This window comes from Phocoena sinus, chromosome 14 (assembly GCF_008692025.1).
Source record: "Phocoena sinus isolate mPhoSin1 chromosome 14, mPhoSin1.pri, whole genome shotgun sequence".
Taxonomy (NCBI): Eukaryota; Metazoa; Chordata; class Mammalia; order Artiodactyla; family Phocoenidae; genus Phocoena; species Phocoena sinus.
The window spans coordinates 69,761,058-69,775,856 of NC_045776.1; the positions used below are offsets into that span (position 1 = coordinate 69,761,058).

Sequence of the window (14,799 nt, forward strand, 5' to 3'; positions counted from 1 at the left end):
ACTGGGTGTGGGGCAACACCCATGGGGACCTCCAGGGGCCTCCCAGACCCTCCAGTTGTGTGTCTTTCAAAATCACAAAGCTTAGGAATGAGTTGTGTGTATGTGCTCTTTTTGTTGGAATCTCAAAAGTCAAAAGGTATTTTTAACAGAGGTGGACACCGGAGAAATTCAGCGATGGCTGTGTAAGGCAGGTTTCCGGGCAGCCCAAGATGTGTGCAGCCTGGCAATCCGGTCCCTGGGAGACGGAGCTGGTGCCGGGATGATGTGGGTACGGGGGCGGGGTACAGACAGAGACCAAGAGAGAAACAGAGGGAGGAACAGAGAGATAGATACAGAGGGAAACAGAGACACAGAGAAGCAGAGAGGGAGAGAGACAATAAGAGACAGAAACACACAGAGAAAGGCAGAGAGAGAAACAGAAAGAGACAGAGATACAAAGAGAGAAAGAATCAGAAGGAGAGAGAGAGAGGACAGAAAGGAGAAAAGAGGACATTTGTTAATTTAAAGAGAAAAGAAAAGAGAGAGGCAAGAAAACGGAGAGAAAGAGCGGAGGCAGGGAGAACTTGAGGCGAGAAAGAGACAAAGATTAAAGGGAAAAAGGAAACAGATGAGAGAAAGGCTGAGGGGAGCAGAGAAAGGAGGTGGGAGGAAGTGGGAGGGGGCAGGAGGGATCTGATTAGCCAGTGAGGACCTTTCCCCATTTCTGTCTCCTGTATTTTTCCTCTGGCAGGTGGAGCGCCAAATTAGCAATAATCTCATGCCTGTGGAAGCCCTGAACCCCAGCCCAGTATCCAGGCTATGTTAGAGGTTTATGGATCTGATTCTGTCCTAGCTTTTTTCCCCACCAGTTTCTGCCCCAAAGTAGACACTTCTCCTAGGCACTCAATGCTTGTTCATAGGACACTACTTTGGAAAGACCCTGGGAGCTACCGACAGCCTGGAACCGGGCACATAATTTTCAAAATGCAAACATGGGGCCTCTTGTTCAAAAATTATCAAGACCTTGACAGCCGATCATTAAACCAAGCATGGGGCTCTTCCAAGGGCAGGGCACCTACTCCCCTCACTTAGATGCGAGTGAGTGGAAGAGCGAGGACCCCAGGGCCTCTGGGAATGGCAAGAGGCAATGGCTCTACCTTGGGTTTCTCTGTTAACTTCATTCATTCATTCATTCAACAGATATTTAAGACTGCTAGCCTGTAGCTACAGTCTTAAATATGACAAAACCCTCCATTTCTCAAGTACTTTTCTGTGCTAAGCATTTTATGTGTATTATCTCATTTCATTCTCATTAATAACTAGACAGCATGGCTGTTATTATCACCAGTCCCATTTTACAGATGAGGAAACTGAGGCCACTGGCTTAAGTCCCAGAGCCCTCATTCTTTACTCTCAGGCCTGTCTGTCTCTATTGCTCTTCTGAAAGGAACAGGAGACAGAAAGTGAGGCTCAGTAGAAAGGAGCATCTGCTTCATGATTTCTGGTGAGCAGGGAAATTAGAGGGATGAATATGGGAGTAGACTTTAAATAGGAGGAAGGCTCTTCCACATAAATGTAAGAGTTTTCACATACTGGGGTATGGGCAGAATTGGCAGGAAGCAACAAATCACGGCGCCAAAAGCACAGCCTGCCTGTGCCCTTGGGACACGGGAATGAGCAGAGTTCAGAAATTCAGCATCTGATGTGTAGTGAAAGCATCCGGTGCAAGGAATTACGGTTTTGTAAGTTTGGTTTGTTTCTCTGAAGTCGCTAACACACCGTGTCAGTTTGCCCTGCAGTGCGCACCACTTGATGGATGTGTCACGTCCTCCGGAACGGGGGTTCTTAGCCTGGGGGTGGGAGTGAGCTCTGATTCTCCTGCATCTGGGAATTTCTTTTTTTTTTTTTTTTTTTTTGCGGTACGTGGGCCTCTCACTGCTGCGGCCTCTCCCAATGCGGAGCACAGGCTCCGGACGCGCAGGGCTCAGCAGCCATGGCTCACGGGCCCAGCCACTCCGCGGCATGTGGGATCTTCCCGAACCGGGGCACGAACCCGTGTCCCCTGCAACGGCAGGCGGACTCTCAACCACTGCGCCACCAGGGAAGCCCTCTCCTGCATCTGGATGTAGCTTTCCTGGTGGGCGCTCTCCAGAAGCAGACCCTGAGTTAAGATGCCACTAAAAGTGGTTGTTTGGGAGGTGATACCAGGAAGCACCAAAGGACAGTGGGTAAGTAACCCTCAGAAGGGAAGGAAGACCATAAAAATGTCTTATTATTGTTATTGAGCACTGGGAACTCTGGGGACAGCATAGAACATACCTCACAGTTGTTCCTCCCAAGGGAAGTAAGAGCTGGGATAGTAATCCCTCAACTCCATCCCTCATTGGCTGAGAACTGCTCCCAGGTATATCCCTCTAGTGCGTCCAGATGCCCTGTAAGCCACGTAGAGTATTTAATTCTTACCTGTGGGTCTTGACGTTCGGTATACAAGTTATTACTAAATATAGAATTGTCGGTACACTACACAAATATTACAAATTTTCAGATGTAGATAGATGCTTTGTGAATATGACTGCAGGTGTGTGTTCGGGGGGAGAGGCACCTACACAAGACATATTTTCTCAATTACCCGACATACAAATAATAGTCCATTAGTAATACACCTCTTAGTTTCAAGGAACAGAAACCCAACTCAAATTGGCTTTACCCCAAAGAGAAGTTTTGGTTCATATGATTGCAAAGGCAAGAGGAAGTGGGTCTGACTTTCAGTCCAGTTGGATCCAAGAGCCTCAGCAACGTCACCAGGAATCTCTTTTTTTCCATTTCTGGGATTTGCTTTTCTTGGTCTTTTTTTCATTTACAGCCAGGCTTGTCCCATGTGACAGCAAGATGGCTGCCGGCAGGTCCTGTCATCCCTCCAGCAGCCTGGCAACTCCTACACAAAGAGTGAGCCTGTTTCCCATTGGCCCAGATTGGGTCACGTGACCATCTCTGAGCTAATTCTGGAATCTCTGATTGGCCAGACTGTGGTCACGTGCTAAGAATCAGGCGGTAGGGTGGCTCCACCCAAGCACGTGGACTGAGATCCCCTCTCTCTCGTGGTTCCCCAAAGTAAAATGGAGGAGCTATTACTAAAGGAAGGGAGCCCAGATTTCCATTACAACCAGCATGTGGCGTGCCCGCCACGAAAAAGGGACCTTCCTTTTGGAAAATGTTGGGATGTAGACCAAAATATACCAGGGTCTTCCTAAAGAGACATACGGTTGGTTGCCATGATTTGGGGATAAAAGCATGGTTCTTGCAACATAATTTGATGAAATCATTTTGATTATATAAACCGCTCAGAGAATCCTCCAGTAGAAAATAGTTGAAATTGAGGAAGGAGGGACTCTGGGGTGTGTGTGTGTGTGTGTGGCAGGGGTGGGAACTGAGGCAGAGTGGGTAAATATCCACGGTAGAGAAGAGGTCCAGGTAGAAGAGCCTCCCTGCAGGTGGGATCCCGCAGTACCGTGGGTTGGAGCCCGACTTATATAAGAAAAGCGGGATTCTGGAACTGCTGGCAAAGCCTTTCAGATAAATAAGCACAATGGTTCCCTACTGATTGTCCTTGGCATTCTTTTTAGCTTTTGAAACAACACATTCTGCTGCAGTAAACAACCTTGTACAAGCATCCTCTCCCCGGTGCCTTGTATTTCTGTGGGATAAGTGGAATAAATTATGATGCCGCACCCCATGGGCTATAACTCAGCTTTAAAAGAATAAGCTGGAGCTTTGTGCAATGACCTGGTGAGATGTCCGGGATAGATATGTCCCCTCTCTCTCTCTCAATAAAAAAAAAAGCAAGGTGCAGAATTTTTTCTTTTTTTGAGGAAAACTAAAAACTTTGTGTTTTTCTGAGCAAGGGGAACGTTGTGGAAGGACGCCCATCAAACAATGAATATTAGTATTTTAAGGACGTGGGACTAGAGGGCTTGAAAAGGTGATTAGCTTGCTTACTAGTCCAGTGGGCTATTTTTATACACGTATATATTTCACACGCAATCAAACAAAAATGTAAAGAGGAAGCCTGCCTTCTAAGAAGGTTGAAGATTGGCCTGCAGGTTGGGGCTTAGGGAAAATTGAAAAGGCATAATATTGCTTTTATAGAAGAGGGAGGTAGGGTTGGTAGATAAAATGCCCAGTTAAATTTGGATTTCACATAAAGGACAAATAAATTTTAGCATAAGTATATCCCAAACATTGCACTCTCCCACTGGCCCAGCTTGGGTCATGTGACCACCTCTGAACTAATCATGGAACCTCTGATTGGCCAGAGGGTAGTCAGGTGCCCATAAGGTCAGAATTTATACTACAGATTTACACATATTTTTCAAAATCTGATTTTCAAATTTAACTGGGTGTCCTATAGTTTTATTTTCTAAATTTGGCAACCCTGTGTGGAAAGAAGTAAGCTGTCTGGGTAGGGGGTGTGGGTGGTGAGCAGGGGGCCCCAGCTCTGTAAGTGGGAGAGCACTGAAGTTTGGAGAGGGAGAGAGATTACAACAGGAGCCCAGAAATGTGAGACTCTTGAGGACAGAACTGGGGAAAGAGAATTTTAAGGAAGTTTCCTTGGGTGATGTGCCTCTCACTCAGTTCCCTTGAGGGACCATCAGTAAAAATTCGATTCTTTTAAGTCTTCTGTGGACTTAGAGTGGTTGAGGCCTACACTGTGTGAGCCCCTGGTCCAAGGTGAGCCCATTTTTTAACCATAACACCTTCTGCCTGGATCTATTTCATGGGCAAGGAGGAAGTACCAACGATGTTCGTTTCTCTTTCTCTGTCAGGAGTCAAGGGCAGTCCACTCATCCTCCAAACTGAAAACTGTTGTATCAGAAACAGTCCATTTCATCAGATGACTTTGTCCAAAGGGAATAACCCTTGTGAGGCAGTGAAGTGTGGCTGAGGCTGCCATCTGGTGGTTGAAAGGGACTCAGACGCTGGCAACCTTGGCCATACTTTGCTTGGGCTTCCCTGTTATTCATTTCTTCACAAATATTTAAGAATGCCTATATGTGCCAGGCAACCATGTTGCAACAGTAGTATTAATAGCATTGTTTTAAAATGGGAATTTTTTAGTTGAGTGCAAATAAAAACTTCTACTGGAAATGTAAGGAAATAAAAAGTAGGTATTTAAAACTTGTAAGCCATAAAATTCATGTCGAAATTATTTTTTTCTATCCTACGTCATCTTTTAGGGTAGAGGGTTAGTAAATCTTGGACAGAGTTATAACATGGAGAGAGAAAGAGTGGGGAGCAGAGGGAGGGCGAGAAACTTGGAATGGGAGGTTGGTGGGGGCACAAGAGCTGAAAAGTTGATAGAACTTTCCAGAAAGTGGCATTCATACCTTATCTTTGCTTTCAGATTCCACTTTGGTGAAATATTTCCTCTGTTTATACTGTTGCAGAACATACAGAACCATCACCTGTATTTATGGAGCTGGTTTCATGCGTTATTATGCTTTACACTTGGGACAGGTAGGTTGATGTTGGTGCCATCAGCAGGCCAGGGTTTTCTATCCACTTAGTGTCCATTCTTAGTTGCTTGCTTTTGTCCTCACGCTGGACTCTTCCATTGCGAGATGAACACTCAAGTCCTGAAGTATCGTGACTGGGTTCAGAAAGGAGAAAAGGGGGCTGGTGCTGTAGCAGCTGTGTCTGGCCCCTTTAATCAGGAAAGCAAACACTTTTTTAGCGCAACCCTCACTCTCCACCAACACACACACACACACACACACACACACACAGCCAACTTCAGCTAATGCTTGTTGACCAGAATGGGTCAGAATATCAACGCTAACAGCAAGGGAGGCTGAGGAACTGTGTAACAGGATTGCCATAATTGAAACCAGCCATGACCCGTTGTTGGAAGATGGGTTCATGGCTGCTCTGAACAAAATTAGGGTTCCATTAGCAGAGAGAAGAGAAACAGATATTGGATATTGTCTGCCCCAGCATTCCATCACTTTTAGGACAGTTAGTAACAACTTTTCCTTCCTCTTTTGTGCAGCGATTTAGAAGCCCCATAGCGAGGAGCTTCGCAGTGACACAGAAAGGCGACTCCTCCCTATTGGAGTCCCTCACTCCAATACGCTGCTAATCGCTGATGGAGTCAAGTTTCAAACCCAGAGTTGCAGCTCCTCACTACTGCTGAACACAGCCAAACACCTCTCAGGACAAAACCCAGTGAGGCAGAGTCCCTGAGCTCAGGGCGTCCACAGGATCAGAGCCTGCTTGGGTTCTGGGTGCCCAGCACTGCTCAGGCTGGCTCAGGCATTCCTACCCAGGACATCGACCAGGAGCCAGACCTCCTGTGTCCCCTTCCCTCATGGATGAGCTACGTGGACTTGGGCAAGTGACTTAGCCTCTCTGAGCCTCAGACGCCACATCTGTAAGAGGAGAATGATAATAATTTTACTGACAGGAGTAAATGAGATATTAAAGGGCATCAAATAACTAGGAAATCTAAAACTATTCTAAAAGAGAAAGTGCTTTTAAAATGTAGAAAACAAAACAAAAAGAACTAGCAAGCAGCCAACGAACGCCAGCTGCTATTACCGATTGCTATGATTATTACTGTTATCCTGGCAGGGACCTCTTTGGTCACTGCTTTATTGTTCTCCCTCTCCTGGCCCAGGGCTGCCCATTCTGCCCGGTTTGTCTGAAGCACATTTACTAGTGCAGGTGGGTTCATGGTCTCAGGGGAAGCTCTGTCTCTCCACTATTGTTCTAAACTTGTAGGCAGCCAGGCCCGGGAAACAGAATCTTGGTTTCCGAAAGCATCCCGGGCACCCTCTGCCTTTCCGTCTTCTTTCTTCACCCTGTCTGTCCTTCCTCGGAATCTCCTCGGTTCCATACCCGATTTTGAGTGACAGGCCCATGGATGATTCAGCCCTACCCTGGTCCTGCTAGTGGCCCCGTCCCACTGGTGAAACTTCTCTCCAGGAAACCTATCAGAAGCCCCACCCCTTCATTTTATAACGGAGGATGATTGGATAGCTGCAGGGAAGGAGCACGCCCGACGTCCACCCAGGATGCTGCCCTACGTGCCTCCCCCCCCCTCCACCGCCCCGTTCTCCATTTACTGTGAGCTGTCCCTGAGGTGATAAGGCGAACTTGGAGCCCCCTTCCCCCATCCTTGAAAATTACCTAAATTTTGGATTGGATTCCCCACGTGGCCACCAGAGGGAGCATTAAACACAAAGTCCAGTCCTATCCCTCCCCTCCCTACCTACGTGTGGTCTGCCCCCTTCGGCTGCTCTGCCCCCTCCCACCATGCAACCCCCTCTCTCCACCCTCCAGCCACACTGGCTGTCCCTCAAAGGGGACAAGCTCCCACTGGCCTCCCTCTGCCCCGAAGCTTCCCCAAACATCCCCGTATGGCTTTACTCTCCTTTCCGTCCCAGCTTAAAATCACCTCCTTGACCGCCCACCCCTAACCACAGCCGCACCTGGCTTATGCCTGCACTGGTCATTCCTGGCTCGTATCCTTGCTTGTCGTCATCTATCAGGATTTTTCTCCTTTCTTCTGGGTACCACCTGGAGGATTGCTTTCTTTGTCAAATGGAGACAGGCCAGTGATGGCTAACTGTATGTGTCAATTTGACCGGGCTAAGGGATGACCAGATAGCTGGCCAGACATTATTTTCAGGTGTGTCTGTGAGGGTGTTTCCTCAAGAGATTAGCATTTGAATTGGGAAACTGAGTAAAGATCGTCACCCTCACCAAGGCAGATGGGCATCTTTCCAACCCACGGAGGGCCTGAAGAGAACAAAAGGCGGAGGATGGAGAATTTGCTGTCTGCTTGAGCTGCAGCTTCTCTGCTCTCCTGTCCTCGGACACTGATGCTCCTGGTATGTCCTGCGTGGTGGTATGTGATGATGGCAGTGGACATGTCTTGTTCCAAACATTCCCCAAATGCTCCTGGAACCATTCCGAGTCAGCAGTCCTGTCTTGGCATTCAAAGTCTCAGGAGGTGTCATCCCAGCCGAATCCCCAGAAAATGGAAACATTCCACTCTGTGCCAGCCTGGAGCGTTTGTAACAAAAACCCCATAGCTTTGACTCTTTTTCATTTCTTTTATTAGCATCAATATATACAAAGTGGAAAATGACTTCATTTCATTATTCTAGCTTAGAAAGTTTGTTTTCCGTTTAATTCTATTTGGGCATAAAATGGAAATGAAAACTTCCCAGGAGAAAGCCTACCTTTGGGGGTTCCGAAAAACTCAGTAAAACGTGACCTCAAATGACCCAGCGACCTCAAAAACATAGGAAAGTCATACCCTTTGGATTGACCAAAAGAAAGGTCACTTTTGCCCAAGGCTCACGCTCAGCCTGCATCTACCCACGTATTTGCCCAGTCCCGTCCGTCTGCTCATACAACCATTTGGATCGCGCAGCCACTTCGTTTCCTGCTGGGCTGCTTGGCAGTCTCCAAAGCTATCAGCCTGAGGTTCCGCAGGCTCTCCAAGGAGCTGGCTTCAAAAGGTCATTTTTAAAGCATGTCCGTGGAACTAAATAAGCATGGCCATCAAGGAGCAACCAGAATACTTAAGTTGGCTAAATAATTCTACCCTCTACCACCAAAAGAAGCAGAAAGATGAGTCCCAAGCTGAAGAGGGTTGAGTGTGTGCGTTTTTAAAGCACAGGGTGGTAGCTGGCAGATACAGCTTATACGAATTAGCATGTAATACGCACCATCACATGCATTCTTTGAAGCTCGAAATCTCTGTAAACGTATTTCCCCGATGTTTCACAAAGAGGAGCTTGTAGGAAGGTTCAGTCTGTTCTCAAGTTTAAGATTGTATCCTGTTCAAAAATATTTAATCCCAGCGGGTTTTAACATTGAGCTTATTAAAAACAGACATGACGTGAGCTGAAATGAGATGCCTGGTAACTTTTTGGCACGATTATTATGATTTGTTTTACCTTTACATATTACAAAGACACATTCAGGTATTTTAAAAAGAAAAATAGACACCAACCTGTCTTTTCAATCACACTGTACATTGTCAAGCTCGCATGATCCATCTTCTGACTAAAACAAACTTTTAAAACATGGTCACAAAAAAATTAAAAAAATAAAACATGGTCACAGGTGCTGTATGACTAGGACAGAACTAAGACATTGGAATCCTGGAAGAAAAAGAAAAATCAACACCTCTCTACCCCATCCAACAGCCAATAAGAACTCCTGGGCCATGGCCTGGCCAGTTTCAGGGAACAGGGTTAGAATAAAGATTTTATATTTTGTCAGTCTTTATGAAAGGCAAATACTTAGTGTCATGTAACCACAGTATGTCCTAAAATTAAATATCATTAATAGAGTCTTCATTCTGGATGACCCAGGGTTAGGGTTAGAATCAGCATCAAATAGATATAAAAGCAAAGATTTGATTCTGCCTTCCAAAAAAACGTTTGCATTATTTGCATTGCTGGTCTTTCTCCAGACGTGACATTGCTCACTAATGGTCTGGAACATTTCTCCTCTGGTTCTTTCATAAAATGGGGTGGGCTTTGGGCAGCTGGACAGCAGCCTTTTATGATCTCTTGCTGTGCATCGTGAATGCATGCTTGAAGGAGCAGATGAGCAGGACTCTTTTCTGGCAGAAGGAAAATATTTGGGCCTCAGACCCCCCCAGGACTGAGGTGCACGGCCCCGGCTGGGAGGAGGGTGTGTGTGTGTGTGTGTGTGTGTGTGTGTGTGTGTGTGTGTGTGCGCGTGCACGCACGCGCAAAGCCAACTGCCATATTCTGTTTCGGATGCTTCCTAAGCAAGCTACCAAAACATGGACTCCCAGCCATTCTCCCAAAGGCATGGCAGCCAGAAAGATCTTGTTTGAAAACCAGCTGATTTCAAACAATTCTAGAGAGCGTGGGAAGGCTCCAGAGTACCCCAAAAGCCACTGGGCCGGTGTGCCTCTCTGAGCCACTGGCGGACACTAGGGAGATGAATTAGCCTCACATGCACTTTTCCTTCCAAGCATCCTCACCCCTTGCCTTCTCTTTACACCTATATTTAGAAAAGAATCTTCCAGATAGTCACACACTCACCAGCCCTACTGGGTTGAAGTGAAAGGACTCTGATAAAATACCAGGATGCGGGATTAATGAGATGCTAAGAGTTCCTTTCTGGCCTAAAATTCCTCCTTCTCTCCTCACTGGAGTTCAAATCGTGTGATATGGATGCCGTCGTGGCTTTAAGCCCCCCGTTCCTGTTCCTCGGCACCTCTATGGTCAAGCATTCACGCCACCATCCAACATCCGGGCAGAGCTTCAGAGAATAGAAAAGTAGTTTCTTCTCATAGGACCCTCCCTCCCTCCAAAATACTTGATTGCAAGTGTATTCTGAAGGTACCACCTTTTAGAGTGACGGTGCACTTGAGTCTCCCCTATTTTGAGGGCTCTGGCAGTGCAGCACCCCGGGAGGGAAACAGAGCTCATCCCTGGACTTCTCCCCTGCCACCCAAAGCCTCTTAGCACTATGGGCGGTACTGCTCATGCCTGCAAAGACTACGGATCTATCATCACAGCTTGAGGGTGGCTTTGTTGAACAAGGTGATCGATTCTGGCCCTTGGAGCATAAATTACCTGCTCTTTCATCGTTGAAAGAGTATCATTTTATTCTCCCGATTCCCTTAGCCAGCTTTGCCCCTCATCCACTTCTTCACTGGAACTCTCAGATCTCTCATCTTCTCTGAAAACTTTCCTTTGTCATCTGTCACCTTTATAGAAAGAAAACATTTTCTTAGTTTGCCAGCATCCAGCGAGGCCAGGGCGGTGAAAGAGAATGTTTGTGTAACACCTTTGCTGCCTTCAGAGGGGCCGTGGGAGGGAGGGGACGGGGCAGGTTCTTTTAGAAGCTGGGGAAGTTGGAAGGGACAAAACAGACTGGTTTTGGAGTAGTGCTGTTTAAGTCTCCGTGCTAAATTTCAACCCAAGTTAATCCAACAAGAAATACCCTTTCCAACCTAATCTCGGGACTTAGATTTGTACGAAAAACACCATGGGCACGGATCCTGAAGATGCATGCAATTTGATGCAGCCGTAGCACGGCACTGCCGATAGGAGAAACAGCCTGTTGCTGGGTTATTTTTATCCTCTTCCCTCCTCTGCCGTGTTTGCTATTTTACGGGTCCTCCACCTGCCTTCAGGATTGAGGCTGTAGCACAAATTTGGCTGCAGCTGCGATACATCCAACCACACCGATTTCGATTTTAAATATAATAAATACAGTGAAGAAAACAGAAAGTCTTCAGTAAAGAGTCTAAAGAAAAGACAGCCGACACTCTGGGCTTTCCATCAAATGCCACATGGTCTCTGGATGAATTTCTCGAGGAGGCTGTAGTTGAGTTTGTATCTGTTAAGTTCCCTTCTTGCGTGGAGCTCTCTCTAGATGGAAACTTCATACTCTCTGGTTTCCTGTGAGAGAGAGAGAAGCACAGATATGTTGACCCCTTGTGTGGCAGAGTGACTCATGAATCGTTCTGGATCTTCACCCTTCTCTGTATCCAAGATATTGGACGTAGGACTTTGCAGTGCTCTTTACTCTAAACTTGACTTGCTTTTACCAGTGGGTTATGGGAAAGTGGGTCATAAGAGGGGCCTGAAAAGTGCCTGTGTGTTTCTGCTGCTGGCGTCCTGCCCTTCTGCCTTCACCACGAGTAGAGCATGCCTTGATGGCCTTTAGCACCGGCAAGAAGATGAGAGTCACGGACAGCAGAGCTGAGTCATCAGCCAACCACAGATATGTGAGTGAGCACTGCCAAACCAGGACTACCGCCCAGCTGAAACTAGCCGAGAACACTGTCCCGTGGACTGAGAGTAAATTAATGCTTGTTACTTTGAGCGACTGAGTTTTGGGATTGTTACTCAGCATTATCATAGTGCTAGGTGACTGATACATACACAAGTAAGTCTTAATAAGGTCTAGTTTCTAAAGTGCTATTTTTCATCAGCTTGACCTTCTCTGAGGATTCAGAAACAAGCTATACACAATGTAAAATAACATATGACCTTGTCTTACCAGTGCCATATCTAAAATGACCACTACACGTAGGCAGCAACCAGTTCAATTTCTCCAATACTCGTGGAGTGTGTGTAATATGCTCCAGGCCCCCAGGGCAGAGAAGTAGGGAGATATAAGAAGTCATAGGCTCGGCCCCTATGTCACTGTCACATGCTTTAATGGAGGTCTACAGTTCCCACTGGGTCAACACAGATAAGCAATTCTGTCTGTGCTTCATGGTAGATGCAAGTTTGGGGTGCAGGCTCCAAGGTGGTCCTCATGGTCCCCAACCTCCTGGTATTCACATTCCTTGTATGATCCCTTCCCCTTAACTGTATGCAGAACCTATGATTTGCTTCTAAGCAACAGAATACAGCAAAGGGGCTAGGATGTCACTTCCGTGTTTATATTTTGTAGGGTTGTGACCTCTCTCTCTCTCTCTCTCTCGCTGACTCTGAAAAAGCAAGCTGCCATGTTGTGAGTTGTTCTATGGAGAGGGACACATACAAAGGAACTGAGGTTGACAGCATGCAAGAAACTAAGCCCCTTAGTCCAACGACCTGCAAGAAACTGGATGCTGTCAACAGTCATGTGAGCTTGGAAGTGGATCCTTCCCCAGTCAAGCCACAGACGAGACTGCAGCCTTGACCGACACCTTGATTGTAGCCTGTGAGTCCTGGAGCAGAGGACCTACATAAGCCGTGCCTGGACTCCTGACCTACAGAATCTATGGGGTAATAAATGTGTGTCCTTTAGGCTCCTAAATTTGCAAAAATATTGTTACACATCAATTGGTAACAGGAGGTCAGAGGAAGCAGGAGTGCTGGAAGGTTAGCACGGACATGGAACAAGCTTATGCCCCCAATATTGGGAGATGATTGTACATCACCACACAGTGAATTTGAAGGCTGTGGTTTTGCAAACTCGTGACCAGCCTTCTTGTTCTTCACCTGTGCCTCTGGGCCTTTGCATGTGCTCTCCTGTCTTCCTGGCATCTTTTTCAGCCAACTTATATGACTCAGCTTTCTCAAAGATGAGATGAGATGGCCTTCTCCCATCCCATCATACACTCATAGCACCCTGTCCAATTTCTTTCATGGCCCTTCAAATTATGGTTGGCCCTTAAAAGTTATGGTTTGTTGCAATCAAGATACTCACTGGCATATTTGATTGTTTGAGGTTCAAGGAGAGGCAAGAGAGGCTGACAGAGTTTGCATCCTGGCTGCAGGTTGTGTGTTCTGGCTGTGTGCAATCTTGACCAAATCGTTTTTCCTCTCCCTGAGCCTCAGTGTCCTCATCAGCCAATCAGAAATAACTAGATGTCCTCATCAGCCAATCAGAAATAACTAGATGTCCTCATCAGCCAATCAGAAATAACTAGAGAATCCATCACAGAGAGTTACAAGGATGCAAGGGGATTATGCGTTTAAGGTGCCTGGCCCATAATATTACTATTACCATTACTACTACTACTACTACTACTACTACTACTACTGATATCTGTCTCCTTTGTGAGATTATAAGCTCATCGACGGAAGGACTGTGCCTATTTGGTTCAGCTGTGTCCCTAGTGCCAACACAAGGCTGCTGCTCAAATGTGTGGGGATGGTGCACACTGCCATTCAATAAGGAATGTAGTCTAATAAGATGTCGGGATGTAGTTTAATAAGATGTTGGGAATGCTGCCCACTGCCACCAGGCCACCGCTGGGCTCTGACCCATTTTAGCTGCCTCTCCATGGGTCTCTGGTGCAGCCCCTTCTTTCTGTGACCATTCTGCTAAGAACAAAGAGTTACAGGCTTGTCATCAATTCCTAGAATGAGCTGAGTTCTCCAGCAGTTACCTCAATAGGGGTCTTGGCGGGGATGAGACAGGACGACCCCTGGCATGGTGAGCAAAAGGAAATTAAACCTCCCGTTTTGATGTCGATGGATTCACAGCAAAGAGGGAGGCACCAGGGAGAGAAGAGAGACCCACTCACCCCTGTCTCATAAATGGGGTTGTCAAACTCGGTTTCCACGGTGATCTGGCTGTAGGGGTGGGAGTACATCAGGGGCAGGCGGAGGTTGGAGTAATAGCGGCATCTGGAGGAGAGACGGTGAAGGGAAGAGAAGTTACTTTTCCTGGACGAGGAGACACCTTACAGTCCCACAGGGGAATGGTGGGTGCCACTTCCTGAGCATGGGCACCTCCACGGATAACGAGGAGGATGTGTGGAGACGGCCTCTTGGAGGTGAGAACCCGAGTGGGGTAAAAGCTGAAATCATAATCGCTCTCAATTTCTAACCCAGTCAGTGATCCTTAAAACCCCGGACCTCCCCTTACTGGAGCTTAATGTGTTTTCTCCTGTAAGATGATACAAGTCCCTCTTTAATGCAAAGGGCAAGCGCAATAATAATGAGCATTTATTAAGCATATACTGTGTTGCCTCAGAGCAGCCTTCCCTGACCACCTATTCAGATCTGGTCTCTGTTCCCACACCCTGTCTCTCTCCTTTATTGTGTTTATTATAGTGTGTGATAATGTGTGTATTTCTCCTCTCCCCCTTCCAGACTGTGAGCTCCACAGGGACCATTTAGAGCAGGCAAATGCCTGCCTCAGGGCCTTTGCACGTGCTGCTTCTCTGCCTGGAATCCTCCTCTCCCAGCTATCTGCATAGTTTACTCATTGTTGCTTTCAAGCTCTTACTCTAAATGTGATTTCTCACTGGGGCCTCCTCTACCCCTCCCCCACTTAAAATGCAACCACTGCCTCACCCCAGCTCCCTTTTTCTCT

At 46.9% G+C, this 14,799-nt stretch overlaps 1 protein-coding gene across 1 annotated transcript in view; it reads right to left on the bottom strand.

The window, feature by feature from the left end:
• Positions 1-11,366: 11,366 nt before the first annotated feature.
• The window catches only part of SEZ6L (seizure related 6 homolog like), a 77,692-nt gene continuing 74,259 nt past the window's right edge, over positions 11,367-14,799 (bottom strand). Inside the window, exons 16-17 of the mRNA XM_032654066.1 lie at positions 14,006-14,108; positions 11,367-11,438 (exon numbers count right to left, since the gene is read on the bottom strand). Of these exons, the coding sequence (XP_032509957.1) occupies positions 11,409-11,438; positions 14,006-14,108 (133 nt within the window). The 3' untranslated portion in view covers positions 11,367-11,408. The remainder of the gene's footprint in view (positions 11,439-14,005; positions 14,109-14,799) is intronic.